The 24,393-nt window shown below is 45.3% G+C and overlaps 1 protein-coding gene across 4 annotated transcripts; it reads left to right on the forward strand.

The window, feature by feature from the left end:
* The first annotated feature begins 1,139 nt into the window (after positions 1-1,139).
* On the forward strand, positions 1,140-22,564 carry LOC111833418 (gamma-aminobutyric acid receptor subunit alpha-1). 4 transcript variants are annotated; one of them, XM_023791651.2, is made up of 10 exons: positions 1,140-1,410; positions 2,736-2,835; positions 3,810-3,922; positions 6,033-6,100; positions 7,331-7,551; positions 8,766-8,848; positions 9,211-9,354; positions 13,991-14,143; positions 19,746-19,948; positions 20,446-22,564. In XM_023791651.2, exons 2-10 carry the CDS (start codon positions 2,759-2,761, stop codon positions 20,758-20,760), a joined length of 1,377 nt encoding a protein of 458 aa, XP_023647419.1. In that variant the 5' UTR covers positions 1,140-1,410; positions 2,736-2,758; the 3' UTR covers positions 20,761-22,564. The 4 variants fall into 4 exon arrangements, with proteins under 4 accessions (XP_023647419.1, XP_023647420.1, XP_023647418.1 ...); XM_023791652.2 differs by having other exon boundaries at positions 1,140-1,386; XM_023791650.2 differs by lacking the exon at positions 1,140-1,410 and adding an exon at positions 1,725-1,770.
* The last annotated feature ends 1,829 nt before the right edge of the window (positions 22,565-24,393 follow it).

Raw genomic sequence — 24,393 nt, forward strand, 5'->3', positions numbered from 1 at the left:
ATCTTAACTACACAAAATATATGGGATTATTGCTATACTCCAAATATGAGATCATTATTACACGCTACGCATGTCATCTTGTCATCTGCACTTCACCCGATGTATGTATGTGATCTTTATTACACATCACATATGTGATCTTAACTACTCCCCATATATGATACACATCATATGCATGATCTTCAAGATACCCCATATACGTTGACTTTACTACACCCCGTATATGTGACCTTTACACCCCATATACGTTGCCTTTACTACACCCCGTATATGTGACCTTTACACCCCATATACGTTGCCTTTACTACACCCCGTATATGTGACCTTTACACCCCATATACGTTGCCTTTACTACACCCCGTATATGTGACCTTTACTACACCCCGAATATAAGATCTTTTTGCATTGTATGTCAGTTGAATCCCCTCACTTTTCTCTTGTGACGGATATAAGTAACAAATCTCATCTTGAGACATAGGACATACGTAGACAATGTGTAGTTTAATCTGAGAGCAATAGGGCAACACTTTTAAGCCAGTTATTGATGTGTTTGCATAAAGGAAAAAAAGTTGTAAGACTCTTCACTTCCTTGCTTTTTTCATTCTTGGTCAGAATTGCTGCTAAATGTACAATGTGTGTTACATTAAATGGACTCATCATTAAGTTGCAGAGTAGAGTGCACACATATGTGAAGGCCTATTTAAGATGCAGTAAATGTGCTTTTGGTGTTGTGATATATGTACAATTAAATAAAGATTCATCCAGGATATTGCTGATCTATAAAAGCCATGGAACAGCTATCGGAAACATACCAATTCGTTTCTACACATAGATAACTGTATTTTTGTGATCAAATAACAATGGTAGTTGCACTGAATACTAATGTGCCCACTGTGTGTATCCCCTGTACAAAATGTTTTTGCCTTGAAGAACATGAAATATAAGTGCAGTCCATAAGGAAAATTAAACTTAAATAACACCAGAGAAAAATATATATATGCATTTAACCATGCATAGAAAAGTGTACAGCACTGGAAGTTTAATTGTGCAACATATAAAAAATTGGCGCAATGGTTTTAGGATGAAAGATTGGTACCACCTTCAATTCTAAAATAAAATCGCTCTGGCATGAAGTCACAGTGCATTTCTCATCCGCTTTACACAGAGACACATTGCTATTGTCTTGGTGAGAAACGTTGCTTACATACAATCTCACCGTCCAGGCAGATTTTGCACTGAGCACCAATTTGCGGGAGCGGAGTAGAATTTAATTCCCGCACCGAGGCACAGTGTGAGGCGTGCGGACTCAGCGGCGTCAGCCGGGCAGAAATTCAACAGATTTGTGATCTTGAGGATCTGACACAGAACAGAAGCAACACTGAAAAGGTATATTTAAGAAAAAGTTTCAAGGTAACCGACTTATTTTACCATTGTACTGTAAGTGATTTTATGTGTATTAAATTGCTTTGACTTAACAAGACACAAACGTAAAGCCGTAAGCGATTTTGTCTTTTGAACGTCACTTAATCGATTTCTTCCAGAGAAATAACTGATACAAATTAATCCGACATTGTTTTGTCGGATTTGGTTGTGAATTGATCGTTTAGTATACAGAATAGTTTTTTAAATCATAAAATCCTTGTTCCGTGACTGTCTGGGTATTTTGAAGGATTACTTGCACTGTGCTGCTTGTATACTACGACAGCACACACTGTTGCTCAATTGATCGGCATATAGGGATTAATATGATACAGCATGTGCTGAATTACGGTACGGATACGGCATATCACATCTCTTCTATAACTTTATCTGTATATATATATATTTTACCTTAATTCGTATTGTTTACAACTCTAGTGTGGTGACTTCCAGTGCTTAAGCGATATGCTCTCCGATTTATCGCAGCCTTCCCTGGTAAAACCTTTTAACGCGCTTTATATGAATTGCATGCTTATTAGCATTACCGTGCTTTTCTTGTTGGATTTAAGATGAGTATACGCAACGTCCCAAGTCTTCTGGCTGTTAGTTGTATGTATTTTAACAGCAATCGCCTTCGCCTGCGTTTCCCTTCTGTTTCATATATGATACCCTCAATAAAAATCAATCTCTTGAGCGGCGAGGCAGAATGTACGTTTATTAAATATTATTAGAAACTAATATTTGAAAATCCAGTCCGCTCCCTGTGATTAAGGCGTTATAGCTCCCCGACGGCGAAATTATGGAAGCTGTAATGGATGGAGGAAGCAGCCGGTGCGTCTCGGTTTCTGCGCGTTGTCTGTTTTGAAGTTCAGACGGATCTATAGACACTTTGCATGTTTTCATTCGGCATTCTCTGCGTATTACACATCTGTCATTGACAGTGAAAAGGCTGCCCTTTCCGTAGGTTTTACGTTTTACAACCAACATGACGGCTACTATAGAACAAGTCCTAAGTGATTTCAGCCAGTTATTTTACGTGCAGCATATGTGACTAAAATCAGTGAGTAAAGGGCAAAGTCGTGCTGCATGCCGAACAAGTGAACCGAAGAGTCGGATTATACACCTTGCCGCTAGATGATTAAAGACTAATTTCATAGAGAACTATGGATTTCTTTCAGTTTCCATAAGCAAAGTTAGAGACGTACTGGACGTACTTAAGTGGGGACATGTTTTAATGTAATTACTGTAACTGGAGGTGATGACTTCCACTTTGTATTTTTCAGCCTGAACTGATCTGCGATTTTTTTTTCTTGCAGTGCATTTGACATCAATCAGAACAATGTGGGGACAAACTGGAAATACCGTGATGTGTGTATGGGCCTGTGTTCAGTTCCTGAGCGCGCTCTGCGGGAAAAGGTAATGATTCTAAAGGGAAATCGCCGTCCGCCTTCGGCTGCCATCTAGTATAGAGGCATAGCTTGATTCAGCCTAAGCTGTAGTGATGTACTGTCTGTTAATGTCCATACTACATCACTAAGATAAGAGGCCATTTATAGGGTTTCCTACAAAGTACGTAATGCAAGGTTTGATTAATATCGTTACACTAGGATTCAATTGCATATGTTAATTAAAAGCTTGGCTTAATTAGCACAGATGATAGGATGGTGCAATTGGAAAACTATCGAGGGCAGCTTCCTTCCTGTGTCTGCGGTGTGTGTACTGGATGTTCCTGTTGCTCTTCAGATGACCTGCAGATGGCGATAGCGTTTCATTGAGAGCCCATCGCATGGCTTGCTCCGAATGCAAATCACATTTACCGAACGCTTTTCCCTTTCCCAAAAAGAAAACAACAAAAAGGCTTCATGAACAAGTTTTATTAATTATTCTACAGTTAAATTTTATTTTAAAATTTTATTTACACGTGCATTTTCGAGATAAATCTCCAGGGTTCAACATTGTTTGATGTATCGGAAATCACAGGCACACCGTGTTGACTAAACTGGCAGAATACAAATGTTTCTGAGTGGCGACTGTGTACAGCTTCTTTGCTGAAGCATCTCCAGTGTTTCATTTATTATTGTACATTTTTGGAAACTTGGAATTGTAAATGCAATTATTAATAAGATATTAATCAATCAGTTACACACACAGACACACACACACATCATGTAGCTACATACATTTTTATGTATGTAGCTTAACCACAAATAATAAAAAAATGCCGCGTTTGCGATTTATGAGAAGATGGTGTTTGTCTCATGAGGATGACAGCAGAACATGCCTCCCCAAAGACACACATACTTGCTTTTTGTGTGTATATATGCTTGTGTATGTGCACATGATGTTAGGCTTACCAGGGTAATAATACTACTCCGATACGGCTTGTTCAGCTCTGGGCAGAGCAGCATCTCCGACGAGCAGAAGGACAACACCACCGTGTTCACCAGGATCTTAGACAGCCTGCTTGACGGCTATGACAACCGACTCAGGCCTGGCCTAGGAGGTAATCTTCCCATCGTGTCTCCGCGTGACACAAACAGCAGGAGACACAGCTGCGTGTCTCTCATCTCATCGTCCAGCTGCCTTAAACTGGCTGATGCTTATCAGGTTCATAGTTAGGGACTGTTTCGTTTGTTAGTAAGAATCTATCAGTCAAATGATTGTTAAATACAAACTTTAAGAATGAGAATTTTTCGACCTACACAGATGAAAACTGATTGGCAGGAAACTGCATCACCATCACGCTACAGCTGTCTTCAGCACTATAAGGATGCTTTTTGCCCGGTCACAAAAGGTTCGTAGGCGGTGCTTAGCGACTCATGATGTCACAAGGGGCGGGGCTTACACGGTATTCCTTCAGGAGCACAATAAGTGGGTGTGGCCTCCCACGTTGTAGCCTTCTTACATGATAGCTCTGGTGTGTATGCTTTTTCTATAAGGGCAACTTGCAAATGATTATCTCTAGACAGGAATGGAACCTTTTGCCTGTAGGCACCAGTAGGCATGTTAACAAGATATGTGTTTCTGCTTAGCTTATGAAGTATGTTCGTATTTCATTTGCTGCTCACACAAACCTTAACCAAGTACTCATACAAGTACTCACTCATATTTACAGAGAAAATAAAAATTACTCAAAGTACAGTGGTACCTCGGTTCTCGAACTCACTAGAACTCGAATTTCTTGAAAGTCGAGCAAACCAGTTTGACCTACAACTCGATCTGAATATCATAAGTCGAACCGTGAACGCTGACCTAATATAAATTGTACGCGCCAGGAAATGAGTCCTACTACAATGCAATTCTTACTTGAATGCCTTCTTCACAGACTGGACGATTAACCAAATAAAGCAGCGCAACATTACAGTAACTAACAATAAATAAACCACTAACTTACGTGTACTATTAGAGCATTTATGTAATTTATTTAAACTTTATTTTACCAGGTAAATTACCTGAAAACCAGTTCTCACTGCTTTATGTGATATTCGGGAGAAATAGCAGATTATGCATCGGAACTGCCTGGGATACAAACGTCATGCATGTAATAAACTCTTCAGCCAATAAGGGCAAAGGTGTGGTCACGGAGGCGGTTCCAGTTTGTGCAGCTGGGTGAAAGGTCGCAATGCATCTAACCGTAATGCATTGCATCAGGATCAGAATGCGTTGCTTTAAGCCCGCGCTGTAAGCAAGTCGAACGCACCCAATGACCGGACTGGGGAAACAAACTGAAACGCGGACTTAATACAGAGGACTAATGACAACAACCAGAAACAGCTGATTACATGGGGATCCCGCAAGAGGTTAACGAGGGGGCGTGGCACACGGAAGGAGCGGACGATCGGGGCAGATCAGGGGTAATGTTGGGATAAGATCTTTATCGTTTTGGAAGCCATTAAAAAAAAAATGCTCTTCTTGTTTTATCCTGTTCATTTTGTGTTTAAATGCTAAAAAAAATAAAAAAATAAAAAACATATTTAGGTGCAATTTTGGGGGGCCGGGAGAACTAATTAATTGGTTTTCCATTATTTCTTATGGGAAAAATTCGATCAGAACTCGAACTGTTTAGGATTCGATCCGGAGTCCGGAACGGATTAAGTTCGAGAACCGAGGTACCACTGTATCTGCATGTTGATAAAGTTTTACATTGTATATGGAAAACAGCCATATAACTGCAGACTGGCATTTTTGATAGATTTGGATGGAGATATCTAGTTTGTTTTGTTGTTTGTTTGTTCTCCTAATATGAGAACTTCCATAAATAGAGCTTAGTAATTATCTTTTGAAGTACTTAGTTAATCATCTTATCACGATATTTTCAGCTTCATTTGGGAGGGAAATAATGAAATGAGCTTCTCCCTTTCTTGATACACTATGGTTACATTAAATATTTTGTCTTTCTAACAGTCTGTGTAATTTGTGATTTTCTCTTAACAAAGTGCCGAGGATCACAGCTGATTTATGCACATTCTTGCCACGATGGAACTTGGTTAATTATGTTTGGACATTGGGATACCTGAATCGGTGCATAAAAACATTCTAGGTATCAATGAGTTTGGGATCATGAGGAGTTTTAATAAGGATTTACTTCACCTTTTAATTTCCTGCTTCAACAGAGCGTTTAACAGAAGTCAAGACTGACATTTTTGTGACGAGCTTTGGACCCGTATCAGACCATGACATGGTACGTCCTGCTCCTTTATTCCGCATTCATGTCTTTTTACGCCACTGTTCATTGTCTTCTGCATGGGTTCTGCAGATTGTTAACCTTCTGTTTTGTTTCACTGTTAGGAAGAAAGCGATTGAATTGTCTGGCCTGCTTGCATGTTGCTTTTTCTGGACCTGATAACCATACAGCTCCACACATATGGGCACTTATCCAACTCCTCCATTCTTGGTTAATGACTGTTATGGTTTCAGCATTGCTTGAAGAGTTACCTGAAATCAGTTGTTTATTTGCCACATGACTACACATGTTGGAGCGCGGCAGTACTGCATAATAGTAGTATTTTTCGTAGTCATGACCTTCATATTTTGCCATTCGTTGCCATTTCTGAGTTGAAGTGCAAATTTCCTAAACTCCCTCAGTCCATTTGTGTTGTTTTTGAGATGAGACCACTGATGACCTAAAGTCAGGCTCCCTCGTCACATGTTACAGTGCTGGGAACCAAAGTTATCTTTGGTAGTCTTCATATAACCCAACAAAGAAGATCGTTACATTTGCAAAACTCATCAAGTCTACAGAAATTTTCTCTAAAACATATTTTGGAAATTTGCTCTCCACTTTTAGCAATTTGAGCAAGTTTTTAAAGTAAATTGGTTCATGCTGTAGCCTTACCATATAGGCTACTGTTCTTCCTTACCCCCTCGTACAGTATACAGTATCGCTTCCTTTACAGAACTCTAATTACTCAATTCAGGGAAACAACAGCCGGCAGCTGCCTGGAAATTGAATTCAGTTCTGTACAGTACATACAGTACAATATAATATGTTCAAGTCCTAATTTTTTCATACACATTTAGTACTACATTTACACATGGGTCACAAATTAATAGCTAATGAAGTCCAGCTAATAATTCCCTTTCCTCTAAGATTGGTCTCTCCTGCTAACTCTGACATACTGTGTTATTTTATGCAACGTAGCACTGACATGTCATTACTAGTGGGGCTCCAGGCGAATCCATCACATGACGGCCTTCACTGCAATATTAAAGGGATGCTCCAATTAAGCACTGTAATCTTGGTGAAAGCCTTCTTAGCTTCTTCTCAGAGTTCCTGCCCTGGGAATAAATAGGTGGTACACACTTACCCGGCGAGTCAGAGTGGCATGCTGATATGCTCTTCTCGATGTATTAAAGCCCTCCCAAGGTTCTAACGAAAAGGCTGAACCTGACTCTTTTGTTGCCCGCACAGGAATATACTATTGATGTTTTTTTCCGGCAAAGCTGGAAAGACGAGAGACTGAAGTTCAAGGGGCCGATGACTGTGCTGCGTCTCAACAATCTGATGGCCAGCAAGATCTGGACCCCAGACACCTTTTTCCACAACGGAAAGAAGTCCGTGGCTCACAACATGACCATGCCCAATAAGCTGCTGCGTATCACAGAGGACGGGACACTGCTCTACACCATGAGGTACCAAGTTCAGGGCTTGAAATCCCTCCATTTCCCCCCTAACTGCTCATTATAGAATATCTGACAGTTATAGATTTGAGTTCATGGCTGGATATCAGTCAGCATGTATAGGGGAACCATTCAGTTTACATACTGTGAAAAAGTCTTAGGCAATCACGGAAATTTATAAAAATGATCCTCATTTTGGTGTAAAACAATACGCAGTTCATATCGTGTCTGTCAAATGTGTCAGCTTTGCCATTTGAAAACATCTCCTAAGATAGCCACCGTATTTGCAGCATCAGTCCAACACACCCATGTATTTCCTGACCTGACCACTAGCACCTTGTCTGGCTAATTAGTACCTCATTGAGTTAATTAGCAAATCAAGTTGATTAATTAATTGAGCTGGTGGAGAAATTTAGTGAATACATGGAGTGGCTGAGGTGGCCCTGAGGAGAGGTTTGGGAACCAAAGCGGAGTTTACCTAGCCGTCCAAGAAGATTTCAGCAACTTTTTGGAGAAATGAAGAAATTCTTATTTTCATTGTGTTACTGTTAATTTGCATATGGTATAATGTTAAATTGTGGTTTTTTTTTTCTGAGCAAATATGCAATTACTACCAAGATGAACAGTCTTGATGAATAGCCTGACCATGCCTAGGATTAGCGGTTATGACAAATAGATGGAAGATCCAAAGGAGTTTTGGGTCCAGGGCAATGTTTGCCAACCCTGTCCTCAGGCACCTGCAAACAGTCCATGTTTTTGCTCCCTTTCAGCTCCAGGTGGCAAAAATGTGGACTGTATGGCAGACAGCTGGGATGGAGTAAAAATGTGGACCGTCTTGGGGTCCCTAAAGACCAGGTTGGGAAACACTGGTCTAGAAAAAACAAAGGATGTTGCATTAAGTCTAGAGTGCAGCGCCATCCTGTTTTTGTCAGGGTCATGTGAGCTCCTGAGGTGCCCATGAAGACCTTGTGTGCATGGTACATAACACAATGGTATCCATACATAATGGTATATAATGGTACATAGCGGTACATGATGGTATACAATGGTACACAACAATACAAAATGGTACGTAATGGTACATAACGGTATGTGACGGTAGATAATTGTATATATAATGGTATATAATGGTACACACAAGAACATAATGGTACATAACTTTATGTAATTGTACTTAACAGTACATAAAGCATGGCCTTGTGACCTTTCATTCTCCCTGCCTCCAGGCTGACTGTGCGGGCGGAATGTCCAATGCACTTGGAGGACTTCCCCATGGACGCCCACGCCTGTCCACTAAAGTTTGGCAGCTGTGAGTGCTCCTTCCTACGTCTACTGCACACACATCTACCGCACTGAGAATGAGGTTTGAAGAAAGAATCAGCTTTTGGCGCTCAGATACTACTTTCCAGGTTGCATGTAAAAGCTACTTTGATCAGTCATTCATGCATCATCTCAGGGGGGAACCTGAAGCTGGTGGCAGGGTGCGAGCAGCAGACTGTGGATGAATCTCTGAGCCCTGGTTACTCCCGACAAGGGGAAGATTCCAGCCTGTGTTTCCCCAAAAGGGATGTGGGAAAAAAAAACAAGGAGCCAGGGATGGAAAATGAGGACAGTAAATGAAATGAGTTTGTCTAAATGTAAACCTTGGATCCCTAATCATTTCCCTGTCAGATGCCTACACACGTGCAGAAGTTGTGTATGTGTGGACCAGGGGGGCACAGCAGTCTGTGGTAGTTGCTGAAGATGGTTCCCGCCTTAACCAGTACGACTTACTTGGACAGACAGTGGACTCAGGAATAGTGCAGTCCAGCACAGGTGAGTGTTCTCTGGGTGAGTGTTTGTGTGAGTGTCCCCCCTGTGTGAGTGTCCCCCCTGAGTGAGTGTCCCCCCTGAGTGAGTGTCCCCCCTGTGTGAGTGTCCCCCCTGAGTGAGTGTCCCCCCTGTGTGAGTGTCCCCCCTGAGTGAGTGTCCCCCCTGAGTGAGTGTCCCCCCTGTGTGAGTGTCCCCCCTGAGTGAGTGTCCCCCCTGAGTGAGTGTCCCCCCTCGGGTGAGTGTCCCCCCTGTGTGAGTGTCCCCCCTGAGTGAGTGTCCCCCCTGAGTGAGTGTCCCCCCTGAGTGAGTGTCCCCCCTGTGTGAGTGTCCCCCCTGAGTGAGTGTCCCCCCTGTGTGAGTGTCGCCCCTGAGTGAGTGTCCCCCCTCGGGTGAGTGTCCCCCCTGTGTGAGTGTCCCCCCTGTGTGAGTGTCCCCCCTGAGTGAGTGTCCCCCCTCGGGTGAGTGTCCCCCCTGTGTGAGTGTCCCCCCTGAGTGAGTGTCCCCCCTCGGGTGAGTGTCCCCCCTGTGTGAGTGTCCCCCCTGAGTGAGTGTCCCCCCTGAGTGAGTGTCCCCCCTGTGTGAGTGTCCCCCCTGTGTGAGTGTCCCCCCTGAGTGAGTGTCCCCCCTGTGTGAGTGTCCCCCCTGAGTGAGTGTCCCCCCTGAGTGAGTGTCCCCCCTGTGTGAGTGTCCCCCCTGAGTGAGTGTCCCCCCTGAGTGAGTGTCCCCCCTGAGTGAGTGTCCCCCCTGAGTGAGTGTCCCCCCTGAGTGAGTGTCCCCCCTGTGTGAGTGTCCCCCCTGAGTGAGTGTCCCCCCTGTGTGAGTGTCCCCCCTCGGGTGAGTGTCCCCCCTGTGTGAGTGTCCCCCCTGAGTGAGTGTCCCCCCTCGGGTGAGTGTCCCCCCTGTGTGAGTGTCCCCCCTGAGTGAGTGTCCCCCCTGTGTGAGTGTCCCCCCTGAGTGAGTGTCCCCCCTGAGTGAGTGTCCCCCCTCGGGTGAGTGTCCCCCCTCGGGTGAGTGTCCCCCCTGTGTGAGTGTCCCCCCTGAGTGAGTGTCCCCCCTGTGTGAGTGTCCCCCCTGAGTGAGTGTCCCCCCTGAGTGAGTGTCCCCCCTGTGTGAGTGTCCCCCCTGAGTGAGTGTCCCCCCTGAGTGAGTGTCCCCCCTGAGTGAGTGTCCCCCCTGTGTGAGTGTCCCCCCTGAGTGAGTGTCCCCCCTGAGTGAGTGTCCCCCCTGAGTGAGTGTCCCCCCTGAGTGAGTGTCCCCCCTGAGTGAGTGTCCCCCCTGTGTGAGTGTCCCCCCTGAGTGAGTGTCCCCCCTGTGTGAGTGTCCCCCCTGTGTGAGTGTCCCCCCTGAGTGAGTGTCCCCCCTGAGTGAGTGTCCCCCCTGAGTGAGTGTCCCCCCTGTGTGAGTGTCCCCCCTGAGTGAGTGTCCCCCCTCGGGTGAGTGTCCCCCCTGTGTGAGTGTCCCCCCTGTGTGAGTGTCCCCCCTGAGTGAGTGTCCCCCCTGTGTGAGTGTCCCCCCTGTGTGAGTGTCCCCCCTGAGTGAGTGTCCCTCCTGAGTGAGTGTCCCCCCTGAGTGAGTGTCCCTCCTGTGTGAGTGTCCCCCCTGAGTGAGTGTCCCCCCTGAGTGAGTGTCCCCCCTGTGTGAGTGTCCCCCCTGAGTGAGTGTCCCCCCTGAGTGAGTGTCCCCCCTGAGTGAGTGTCCCCCCTGTGTGAGTGTCCCCCCTGTGTGAGTGTCCCCCCTGAGTGAGTGTCCCTCCTGAGTGAGTGTCCCCCCTGAGTGAGTGTCCCTCCTGTGTGAGTGTCCCCCCTGAGTGAGTGTCCCCCCTGAGTGAGTGTCCCCCCTGTGTGAGTGTCCCCCCTGTGTGAGTGTCCCCCCTGAGTGAGTGTCCCCCCTGAGTGAGTGTCCCCCCTGAGTGAGTGTCCCCCCTGTGTGAGTGTCCCCCCTGTGTGAGTGTCCCCCCTGAGTGAGTGTCCCCCCTGAGTGAGTGTCCCCCCTGTGTGAGTGTCCCCCCTGAGTGAGTGTCCCCCCTGAGTGAGTGTCCCCCCTGTGTGAGTGTCCCCCCTGTGTGAGTGTCCCCCCTGAGTGAGTGTCCCCCCTGTGTGAGTGTCCCCCCTGAGTGAGTGTCCCCCCTGTGTGAGTGTCCCCCCTGTGTGAGTGTCCCCCCTGAGTGAGTGTCCCCCCTGTGTGAGTGTCCCCCCTGAGTGAGTGTCCCCCCTGTGTGAGTGTCCCCCCTGAGTGAGTGTCCCCCCTGTGTGAGTGTCCCCCCTGAGTGAGTGTCCCCCCTGAGTGAGTGTCCCCCCTGTGTGAGTGTCCCCCCTGAGTGAGTGTCCCCCCTGAGTGAGTGTCCCCCCTGAGTGAGTGTCCCCCCTCGGGTGAGTGTCCCCCCTGAGTGAGTGTCCCCCCTCGGGTGAGTGTCCCCCCTGAGTGAGTGTCCCCCCTCGGGTGAGTGTCCCCCCTGTGTGAGTGTCCCCCCTGAGTGAGTGTCCCCCCTCGGGTGAGTGTCCCCCCTGAGTGAGTGTCCCCCCTCGGGTGAGTGTCCCCCCTGTGTGAGTGTCCCCCCTGTGTGAGTGTCCCCCCTGAGTGAGTGTCCCCCCTGAGTGAGTGTCCCCCCTGAGTGAGTGTCCCCCCTCGGGTGAGTGTCCCCCCTGTGTGAGTGTCCCCCCTGTGTGAGTGTCCCCCCTGAGTGAGTGTCCCCCCTGAGTGAGTGTCCCCCCTGTGTGAGTGTCCCCCCTGTGTGAGTGTCCCCCCTGAGTGAGTGTCCCCCCTGAGTGAGTGTCCCCCCTGAGTGAGTGTCCCCCCTGTGTGAGTGTCCCCCCTGAGTGAGTGTCCCCCCTGTGTGAGTGTCCCCCCTGTGTGAGTGTCCCCCCTGTGTGAGTGTCCCCCCTGAGTGAGTGTCCCCCCTGAGTGAGTGTCCCCCCTGTGTGAGTGTCCCCCCTGAGTGAGTGTCCCCCCTGTGTGAGTGTCCCCCCTGTGTGAGTGTCCCCCCTGAGTGAGTGTCCCCCCTGTGTGAGTGTCCCCCCTGAGTGAGTGTCCCCCCTGTGTGAGTGTCCCCCCTGAGTGAGTGTCCCCCCTGTGTGAGTGTCCCCCCTGAGTGAGTGTCCCCCCTGAGTGAGTGTCCCCCCTGTGTGAGTGTCCCCCCTGAGTGAGTGTCCCCCCTGAGTGAGTGTCCCCCCTGTGTGAGTGTCCCCCCTGTGTGAGTGTCCCCCCTGTGTGAGTGTCCCCCCTGAGTGAGTGTCCCCCCTGTGTGAGTGTCCCCCCTGTGTGAGTGTCCCCCCTGAGTGAGTGTCCCCCCTGAGTGAGTGTCCCCCCTGTGTGAGTGTCCCCCCTGAGTGAGTGTCCCCCCTGAGTGAGTGTCCCCCCTGAGTGAGTGTCCCCCCTGAGTGAGTGTCCCCCCTGTGTGAGTGTCCCCCCTGAGTGAGTGTCCCCCCTGAGTGAGTGTCCCCCCTGAGTGAGTGTCCCCCCTGTGTGAGTGTCCCCCCTGTGTGAGTGTCCCCCCTGAGTGAGTGTCCCCCCTGAGTGAGTGTCCCCCCTGAGTGAGTGTCCCCCCTGTGTGAGTGTCCCCCCTGAGTGAGTGTCCCCCCTGTGTGAGTGTCCCCCCTGTGTGAGTGTCCCCCCTGAGTGAGTGTCCCCCCTCGGGTGAGTGTCCCCCCTGTGTGAGTGTCCCCCCTGAGTGAGTGTCCCCCCTGAGTGAGTGTCCCCCCTGTGTGAGTGTCCCCCCTGAGTGAGTGTCCCCCCTGTGTGAGTGTCCCCCCTGAGTGAGTGTCCCCCCTGAGTGAGTGTCCCCCCTCGGGTGAGTGTCCCCCCTGTGTGAGTGTCCCCCCTGAGTGAGTGTCCCCCCTGAGTGAGTGTCCCCCCTGTGTGAGTGTCCCCCCTGAGTGAGTGTCCCCCCTGTGTGAGTGTCCCCCCTGAGTGAGTGTCCCCCCTGTGTGAGTGTCGCCCCTGAGTGAGTGTCCCCCCTGAGTGAGTGTCCCCCCTGTGTGAGTGTCCCTCGCTGAGTGAGTGTCCCCCCTCGGGTGAGTGTCCCTCGCTGAGTGAGTCCCCCTCTGGATTTTGGAAATACTGTAGGTGACTGGCTGCAGGGCTGACTGGATGGAACCTAACCTATGAGCTCCACCAGAACACAAACAGCATGTCTCCTAGCAGTTCTGACCTGATACTTTACAGTCTGTTCCTAAATATGTCAGAATTCTGCTTTACTGGTGTGCATTTGACCTTTGCGGTGGTCAGTTTCTGTATTCTCATAAATGTGAGTCACGCTGTTTTAACTGCCGATAACACAATTACGATTACTTGTCTATTTAAATTATGTGACTTGCTTAGGTTACTTAAGTTTAAGTGTTAAAATGCACATACGTTACTAAAGAGTAGTATAGGAACCATACTCCGTATAAAATTTTGTTGTGTTCGGTAATATTCAAAATGATTTAACATGTGAAAGATGTATGAACCCTTATGAAAGGGCGTGCCTCTGGGATTAGATCGGTCTGCGCAGCTAAGGCAATCGTTGTCATGACAACAGTGATACGCACACAGGATAGAGTACACGTTAATCTAAAGTTGGATAAAATACATATGTGTTATCTCCTGTTGCCTTGTCTGTTTTGTTCACCAAAACGCCTTCTCATCTCCTGGCCCCTCATAGGAGAATACGTTGTCATGACGACACACTTTCACTTGAAGAGGAAGATTGGTTATTTTGTCATCCAGACCTACCTGCCCTGCATAATGACAGTGATCCTGTCCCAGGTGTCGTTCTGGCTTAACAGAGAATCTGTCCCCGCCAGGACTGTGTTCGGTGAGTGCACCTCTTTGTATATGAATTAAATATCAATTCCCTAAGGAAAAAAGAGACCTTTTTTTTTCCAAAATGAGGCTCAATAACACTCATCCCTGTAGTGGCTTTAACATTCATCTTCTCATATTGAGCTGCTCATAGGTAATTTATCTAACCGATCTTCAGCAAATACAGCTAGAATGTAGAATGCTAATTTACAGACAATTACCATCCATGACGTTGCCATTTTTTTGTCAATTCTTCCAATCCAATTTTTGTAATCCCAAGTACTGATCATAATGTTTAACAGCCCAGAATTCAGTAAGACTCAATATACCTGACAGAATGAAACATTTTAATACGGCGGCAAATATGCTGGGCAATAAGTATCTAAGCGAAACGTTGAAACAGGATGCGCTGAGGTAACACAAAGCAAAATGACATGGAGTAAATCGCACTGTATAGCTGGTAATGCAGTTTTATGGAAATAGTAAAAAAAAAAAAAAACACGAAGTTTGTCTCCTGTAAGAGATTTCAAAGGTGGGGGGTAGCAGAGGATTCTAGCTGTTCAGCTGGATGTGGATGAAACTTGACAGATTCGCCCCTGAGTGGCTTTTCAGGGCTCACTGGAAGTTGCCTCACTGCCTAATTAAGTCGATACCTAACATGCACTGTTCAGAGTACAAAAATTCATAATAAGTAGAGTATAAAAAGGAAGTTACAGATTCCGCATGGAATTTAAATTTAATCTTCAAATGAAAACAAATCAGAGCAGTGTTACACAATGGACATGTGTTAGTGGGGCTTGTTGTTTTCATGATTTAAAAGTCTCCGCCACTGTACAGTGATGCTTACTGGTCATTGTGAAATGAGACGAGGAGGTTATACTGTATTAACCTGCATTGTGTTCCGTATTGTGCTGCTTTGCGTTGTGCTCTGTGTGCAGCATCACTCAGTCTCTATATCAGCCTCAGGTCATTGCTGCTGCTCATTGTTCCTCCTCTGATTCAGTTCACAGTGTGGTTGTAGGTCTATGTAGCTGTTCTTTGATGTATCTGTTGATTGAATCAGCAGGCATTGAGGTGCACAGCCGCCTGGCACAGACTCCTGGCTTTGCCCGGCAGAACGTCGGGGGAATATTCTGTGGCCATAAATTTCGGGGATAAACTTGGGTAGTGTGGAGCTAGCATGAAAAGCGAGGCCCAGTCCTGAATTCGGAAACTGTGGGGTGAAAGAAGGTGCCAGTGATTAATTCCAGTGTTGGTTTCCGAGTTGGTGATCGGTAAACGTTGTTCAGGATTTTCAGCCCAGCAGTTAAATCTGCACAGTTATCTCAGCATGGTGTTCATCTGTTCTCCTGTGCTTCACATTGTTTACGGAGGTAAACTTTGTACAAACCACCTGGTCTCAGGGCAGATCTGAAGGATTTATGTGTGTGGTGTTTAGGTTAACAGATCCCTACGGGACATCGAGAGATACTGATCCAGTACACTGGGGGAGCAACAAACCTTGTTCTCTATCAAACTGTCAAAGTGTTATAGATTGAATCCAGCACATCAATTTAATGTGTATGTCCGTGTGTGTGTCCGTGTGTGTGTGTAACCTCAATTTTATAAAGATCTGTGAATGTAATCAAAAAAGGAAAAATGACAAAAGTTTTTGGCTGGGTGGGGGTTTCAGGTGTCTTGGGATTAGGACTTTTCAAATAGAAATTAATGGAAGGTCCCCATTTAGATATGTATTTAGGCAGCTAGGTAAATGTATGTGTGCGTGTGTGTGTGTCTGTGTGTGTGAGAGAGAGAGAGAGAGAGAGAGAGACCTATGTGTGATCTTTAATATACAATATCCATGTATATAAATTGCGTTCATATCAGGTAGAAGTTTAAACACATTGCCTTTGTGAACCTCCTTTACAACAAATAAAATTTTCAAAAAGTGTCATCAGATGAGACTTAACCTCACGCAGTCTTCTATAAATATGACCAATTACATTGTTTGTACAGCACTAATTCATCATTCCTCTAATTCATCCCCTGATGATGACGGCCTGAGACTAGCTGGGGTATGGTGGGTACTGGGATGTACCGGCGTCTCTGCTGTGTCTTAATGAAACACACTGCAGAACTTCTGACAGGTCATTACTGATAGTGGCAAAGCTGGCCAATAAAACAAATTACATTTAATTAACTTAAAGCAAATTGGATTTCATTTAAGAGTTTGATAAAAGATGCTGCCAGTTCGCGTTCTCAGTGCGAAATCCTTCATGCAGTGTGTACAGCAGGAGATTGGCGTGCCGTGCTGTAGGACCACTGTCTGCACAGAACGACGTTCATGAGGGACAACATACCACGCTGACAACTGCACAACGTCCTCCATCGTAATGCGCGCGCGTTGTGCAAAATGCGCCGGTTGGATCCATATGAGCTTTTGTCAAGTGGGGTTTTAGTCTCACATCTGCTGTAACTCGGCACACAGCGGTGCTGCATATGGTACCAACAGAAAGTCTTAATTGCTTAATTCTGTAATAATGTTGCAGATTTATTGATTTCATAAAAAAGTCCACTGACATGAGTGTGTAACGTGTCTTTACGTATCTTCCACACAAACATTTTTTTTATTATTGTCATTTTTCAGTTCTGTTCTTGGCATTTTACTATTAATTGCAATCGTAGTCTTATGCTTCCACAGGGATACTAAACACTGATGTTATTGCAAAGATGTTACAGATTACAAAGCAGTGATGCTCGTCCATGAACTTTTTAACCCGGAACAGCTGTTTTAGAAATATAATTTGGGTTTCAGTTTATTAGTACTTCAAATTAATGTTTCACTTTAAAACTTCCGGTTGTTTCTAATGTGATATTTTTTGTAAACAAAGGAATTAAGTAATGATTTTTGTTATAAAACCAATATCTTCGCAATATTTTTACTAAATGAAGCAAGTGTCAGAGTGTTGAAGAGTGCAAAAAAAACGAATGAAACATCAAGGCATGACAGCATTAACAGACAATACTGTGTCGGGGGCCGTGAAAAGAGGAGAGCTATGCGCAGCCGTGTCTTTGGCCGGAAGGCGGCGCGGAATCCAGAGGCGGCAACTGGGACACAGGTGTTTTAATTAGATGGTGGCGGCGGATTCCAATTACTGCTTCTTAATGGTTTTTAAAAGACGGCCCTGGTCTGAAACTGCCCAAGCTAATTACATCTCTGACCTCAATTAGCTACTTTTGGTTTCATATATTGTTACATTTAGATCCCAATAAAATATGAAACCATGAATTAATACTGCATAATTTTCTTTTCTAAATGATTATATACTGTATATATATATATAACACATACAAGTAAAATGTGATGAGGTGGCTCAGGATGGGTCATGGACTGCATTGTTAATCCAGTGAATTTTCATTGAAAGGAGCCAGTTTTATTTGTATACAGTATAATTAACTGTATTTGCTGTTTACCTGGGGAAATACCATGGTCAGGAAGAACCACATTATGGATGAGTTTGTGTGATACATCACCTGCCCCCCCCCCCCCCCCCCACTGCATCTGATCAGAGAAGCGATGTGGTTGTGATATGAGGATGTTCAGCGGACACATCCAGGTGACGTGGCACCCAAGAGGCCCCTGGAGGAACGTCACCACGAGCGAAAGGACGGCCAGCAGTGTCTCATTACGCGTGGGGGCAGCTAAGAGCGTATTAGGGTATTTCAGGGGCGTGGGCATTCGCCGGCCGAGTGCTCGACTCTCACACAATATCCCCCTAATCACTGCCGCCACTATTACTGGCATTAGGAATTCCTCTGTGACAGCAAGGAGGCAGAGGTAACTGTGGCCAAGGGCAGCGTGCAAAACCACGCAGACGGAGACGTGCAGATACAGCGAGCGTCACTGGAGCTAAAGTCAGGCTGCACACGGCAGAGTAAGCGGCGTCATTTATATTTGCACTGTGTCCTTCTCTCTGGGTCTGATTAGTGTAGTTCATTTATAGAGGAGCAGTGGATGTAACTAGCGATGGGAGAAGTATGACTTAACAAGTAAGAAAGCTGCAGTGTGTGGGATTGCAGGGGGCTGTCAGCCAGTGCTGAGTTTAATGGAGCCAGTGTGCACGAGGAAGTGGGTTAAACTCAGGCATAACTGTCGACTTTCACCGCTCCTCCTACTGTGGCTTTTCCCCATCACTAGTTATATAAAAAAATAAATGATTGTAGCGTTTGTAATGGAGGAAAATTGTAAACATGGGTGCTAACTTTTACAATAAATGCCCTTCTAGCTGCAACATCGGAGTATTCCAAATGAATGTTACTCTTCATAAACACTGTAATACAATTCTTAAACTTACTTTAATCCTTTTATACACACACTGGTGATTATTGCAGTTATTTTAACACACTGCAATGTCACTGACAGATGGTTGGGTAATGTGCAGTAGTGGGCACAGCTAAACGAAAAGTACATCACAGTAAAGTAGGCCTACATTTAAACTAGGGTACCTTAAATCCAAGAAGTTATCCAGCTAAGCAAGAAACCCAGCTTCATGATACAGGCCCCAGTTCCCTGCTTAGTTCAGGGTACCCCAGTTTAAATGGATTTTATCTTCATTCACTAACAATTACCCCAGACTACCTTAAATCCAACAAGTTATCGGCCAATCACATCGTGTGTTTACATATACTCAGCCAACAACATGCCAGATAGACTGTTTCAGACACGCTCACAATAGACAGGAACAAATGTGTATGATTTTAGGGGTTACAAACATTTTTGACTGTTAATCTTTATTCACTTTACCTGCAAATTTTTTTTGCGAATTTACAGTTAGTGGAACTAAATAATTAAACTAAACTAAACAATTAGCAGAAACTAATTAGTCTGCTAACGGTTTTCAAAGTTTGCGGAAATGCTAATCCACTAATGGAAAGGTTAGCTTCGCTGTTTAGCAGTTAGCGGAGCCATGCCCACCACTGGCGATGTGCGATATTAATATCGACATCGCAAGTTATGTACATGCAATTCTCACATCACAAGTACCGCAGTAGTAAGCTGGGCAGAGATCAGGCTTTTGCATACCTTCACACATACCTTCACAGTGTACAGGCATCATACAGTGGTGTAAGGTGTATTCATAATGTTCATAAGGTATTCATAATTGATAAGGAATATTCATAATGTTCTTTTTCAATACAATCCTGGTATTTAGAAATTGGTGAATTCAATGAGCACTTGGAGGGGTTTAGTTTTGCTAAAACATTTATCATGAACAGAACATCAGGAATCATGAAGTTAACAACGGCGCATCAAGCAAAAAGATAGCTAACGTGATGCTGTCGTATTGCACAATGATTTTCTTTGTTATTTTTGGTTCATTTTAATAGAATAGTATTATTGCTTATTTTTAGGAATTTTCCATTTTTATACTGATATTTTGGAATCGTGTCGGTTACTCAAGTAATGCCGGATATGAGCACTTCTACTGCATTATTAGGATTATTCTGTGGGTGGGGGTGGCCCCTGCCTTTTGCCCCATGATGGGCTGGCATCCTGATCGGGGGGGGGGGGGGGGGGTGATTTCTGATAGCTATGTGTTCCATTTGGGCAGCTCACCTTCTCATGCTCCCGACAGGAGTGACCACCGTGCTGACGATGACGACCCTCAGCATCAGCGCCCGGAATTCCCTCCCCAAGGTGGCCTACGCCACAGCCATGGACTGGTTCATCGCCGTCTGCTACGCCTTCGTCTTCTCCGCCCTCATCGAATTTGCCACTGTCAACTACTTCACCAAGAGGAGCTACGCCTGGGACGGCAAAAGCGTGGTCCCTGAAAAGGTTCCCCCCCACCCCCCTGAACAAAATGCACGCAAAAAATCATACATGCTGGAAAACATGCACCTCCATTCATTACACTTCACCAAGAGAAATGGGTGCATGCAACCCCAAGTCCAATCTGAGGACATTTTACAGCAGGGGTGCCCAACTCCAGTCCTGGGGGGCCGGAGCCCTGCACATTCCCCTCATTTAACACACCTGATTCAACTCCTTGTGCTAATTACCACACAGCTCTTGAGCTGAATCATTTATGGTGGAACATTGAAAGAACTAAGCTACACAGGGCTCCGCCCCCCCAGGACTGGAGTTGGGCCCCCCTGTTTTACAGCATTCAGAAACTAACCATAGGTAATGAGATCTGAGTTTAAGCAGTCTACAATAAAGCGTATTTAACTAATTCCTCTACAGGTATGTCACTCCTACTTTTTCAGTGTTGGCTGTGCTTGATATTCGTGTAACAATGGCGTGTTCTGAAGTATCCACCTTCCCCGTTTCAGCAAAAGAAAAAGAGGGAATCGCTCATCAAGAAAAACAACACGTACACAGCAACGGCCACGGCCTACGCCCCCAACATCGCCAGGGATCCGGCGCTGGCCACCATCGCCAAGAGCGCCCCCCCTCCCCCCACCGAGTCCAAGGAGGAGCCCAAGTCCAAACCCCCCGAAACCAAGAAGACCTTTAACAGCGTGAGCAAGATCGACAGGATGTCGCGGATCGCCTTCCCCCTCCTCTTCGGCACCTTCAACCTGGTCTACTGGGCCACCTACCTGAACAGGGAGCCCAACATACAAGGACTGTTCCAGCCTCACTAATGTCACCCTTCCTCTGCCATGCCAGTCAGAGGACGGGGTACCGGGGGCCGTGGGGGCATTGAATCCAGGGTGTGAGCTGTGGGGTGAGGCCTGAGAAGGGAACCATGAAGGAAGCGTATCAAAGGCACAGAGTGTCACCTACTGCAAAGTCCCACTCCCACTCTGCTGCCCCGGGTTATCGGAGCGAAAGTACAACTTAACGGCCATTTTCTGCATCTATTCATAATGAATGAATAAATAAAAATAAATAAATAGCTAGCAGATGTCACTTTCCAGTCACCGGGTCTGGGGTCACAGCAGCTGATCTGAGTATTTTTCAGTCAGAAAATAAGGTTTTTTAAATTTTATTTTACTTTTTACAATTGTAGGTTAGTGACCGCAATGAAAAGGTCTTGTCAAATGAATTTAAAATTTTAATGGAATTCCAACAGCGAATGATTTTATTTGTTGCATTTAAGAAATGTTCCTGTGAAAAAAAGATGTTAAGAATAAATCGTGCAGTGTTTAAAGCATCAAAACTATGAAGCTAAGAAACAGGTTCTGCTTAAGGTCAGCGTGTGGCGTTTTTATCGAGCTGCTGTACAGAGAGGTTTTCAGGGCACAAGGGATTTAAATATGTATTTACGTTTATTAGCTTTACTGGTTGAAAAGATTATATTTAGACTATTAAAAACAATATATTTGTGTGTCTGTAGTACAGACTCTGTACACACTAGCAATGTTTTAAAATAGAGTTGTGGCAAGTAAGAATGTAACTGTAATATTTAAATGTCGGAATGCGATCCATAGCTAGTATTATAACACACACACGCTTCATACTGGCTCGTACTGTATGGAACCTGTATGCAGTTCTGAAGTTTGGGAAGCAGGGTCCAGGTGAGACAGAAGGCTGCTAGTCCTGGCTGTGATGTACTGTAGGCTGAGCATACGGAGTCCCACCCCCGAGAAGCAGTGCCTTCTACCCCGTTACCTTTGGAACGACTTTCCCCTGAATAACGAGACTTCCACTTTATCCTGACGGAGGTCTGCCAGCTCTGCTCATCTGCACTGATAGCTCTCCACACATAGCTGCCAAACTGCCTCAGGATGCACACAACGTTCGACAAACAAAGATCTTCAAAGAATCTACTAAGATTCTACTAAGAATCTCATTGCTGCATGTTAATGGAAAACAAGATATTCTGGCCTAATGTGTTAGACCGATGTTCTGCACACAACAACTCCATCTTCAACAACATCTTCAGCCCAAATTGAATCAACACTGCAGATGAGAACACATTGTATGGGTGCTTTTCCACATCGAAAACGCCTTTTTTTAAGTGCACTCAAACTTTACTGAATTTGCTTTCCAAATGAGGTTATTAGACCATGTAGTTACATGATGCCAAACACTGACTTATAGTCATCAGCTCTTGGAGTTTTTTGTGGATTTTTGAACACAAATGCACACTTATTTGTGCTAGTATCTGTGGCACTTTGGCTCCATGCTCAAAATGTTAATAATCTAAATTTTAATGACGTTCTGAGATATGATTGTTCAACATAAGTTCTAGCTGAAATCCAGCAGCATAACATTGGCCTTCAGTCTGTGCACCCCCGCAGCTAGAGCTAGTGGTCTGGCCCAAGGTCCTGGAAGGGTACAGGTTTGCTTCTGCCTATGGTGCAGCTGGGCTCCAATTAAACACAGGGTGTATCAATAGAAATGTATAGAAAACTATAGTTTTGATTCTATTGTATGGACAATTACTATCATGCTTTAAAGATACATGTTCACATGAAATAATAAAGATTGTTTATGAATATGTATGCATTCTGGACAGTAGATGTTTAACTTTTGTATAAACCTTGTTTTGTGCTATGCAAAAACAGCTGTGACCATCCTCTGTTCCTCACCATTACACTTCATACGACTAATATTCTGTACTGAGCTTAGCTTGGATACAGTACATCTTTTTACGTTTGTTTTTGTTACGTTATTTAATTCCCATCAGTGTTATAAAAGAAAACTTCAAAACATTTTACTCATGCCTAATAAATATAACTAGAAAAATATGTTGCATGGCACACTGGTTCAAATTAGAGTAAAATATTTGATTATAAAGGTACACCAGTTGAGGTAAGTATGACATTATTTATTAGAGTGAAAATCATGTAATGACATGTTTTTAATCCATTCATTCGTTTTTATTCTAGGACGGCTGAAGCCTGTGTAATTAACAATAGCCAATTTCTTCTGCAGTAGATGAGTGACGATCTTAATTAAGATTTGAAGATTTCATAATTATAAATGCATAAACAGTTTCCATTAATAAAGTGCAAAGACATCTATAATGGAACATGGACACAGAACATTATATACACAAAGCTGTCTGTGGTTTAAAAAAAAAACAAAAAACAGTTCACAATCCAAATAAACAAACAGATTTTTTGGCATGTTTTGGCATTTCCAGTCTGACTTAAGGACCAGTGAGCAGTGGAAGGTACAGAGCCAGACTTCTGGACGTTCATAAAGTCGACTTTTTAAATTGCCGCCCTTTCCAGCTGCTAATGATGCCCTGCTGGCTCTTGACAGGTTATGACCAGCCTGACTGGGAGGGGCTTTGCGCTTCTGCTCCTAGGGTGGGGACCAGCTTATGCTATTTTACTTTGTTTTTTTGCAGCCTTCTGCTGTATCAAACGTTTCCAAGTTCCTCCATATACTGTGTTCTACTTGTCTTTGCCACAAGTCCTCCTTAAAGAGCAACACAATCTTAGCTTAGTATTATTTTTGGCTCATATACAGTTCAACAGATTGTAGGTGTGACTCTGGTGGCTGGAGATGGGAGCGTTTACTGCTCTCGAGAGCTGAAATGTCACTTCTGAGTTGGTGATCGTAATGCCTGGAATTTAGGGGATAGTGCAGAAGGAGTGATGAAGCGGAAGTGTGGCCCATAGGTACAGGAGACATGGAATTGTGGGTGACAAAGGCATCATACATACAATATGCAGCCTTCAGACGACAGACATTGAGACACCTCAGATATTGCCGTTCAGATTTCTCTCGGCCCATTATGCTAAATAACACACATTTTCTAACAATCGCTGCAACTATTCAATGTGCTTCTATTTGTTAAGTGTAGATGAAATCACTGACGATGAATATCTGCCAAGCAAACGAATAAGCGTTTGTGTCCTTGCAGTGGAGCATTTTAGACATTGTTCCCAGACTTTTATATCAGCGCTTCTTTGTCACTGTTTATTCCCTTCATTAGCTCTTTGAAGCGATTAGCAGAGAGCTTATCACCTGTGCCAGTTACAAAATCACATTGTGAGCCTTTTGTTAGCCATTGTGCACCGAGATAATGACGCCGGCCATGGGTACAGTGAACTGTCTGCCCTGAGCTGTAACGTAAATGCATGCGAATGCGACATGAGTGAGAAATCGGTGTAAAGACAGAAGTACATACAACTCGCCACCAGACCTATATGCATGTATGAGTGTTGGTCTGGCATCTTCTGAGGTGGACGGGGCAGAAGGACAGTGGCACCTAAACAAAGAAAGAACTGTACCAAGAAAATCCAAAAGGTATATAAAAAGGTAAAAACACTAAAAATGGCTCTCAATGAAAGATACACAGTAGGTTAGGGGACCAT

Source organism: Paramormyrops kingsleyae, chromosome 10 (assembly GCF_048594095.1).
Source record: "Paramormyrops kingsleyae isolate MSU_618 chromosome 10, PKINGS_0.4, whole genome shotgun sequence".
Taxonomy (NCBI): Eukaryota; Metazoa; Chordata; class Actinopteri; order Osteoglossiformes; family Mormyridae; genus Paramormyrops; species Paramormyrops kingsleyae.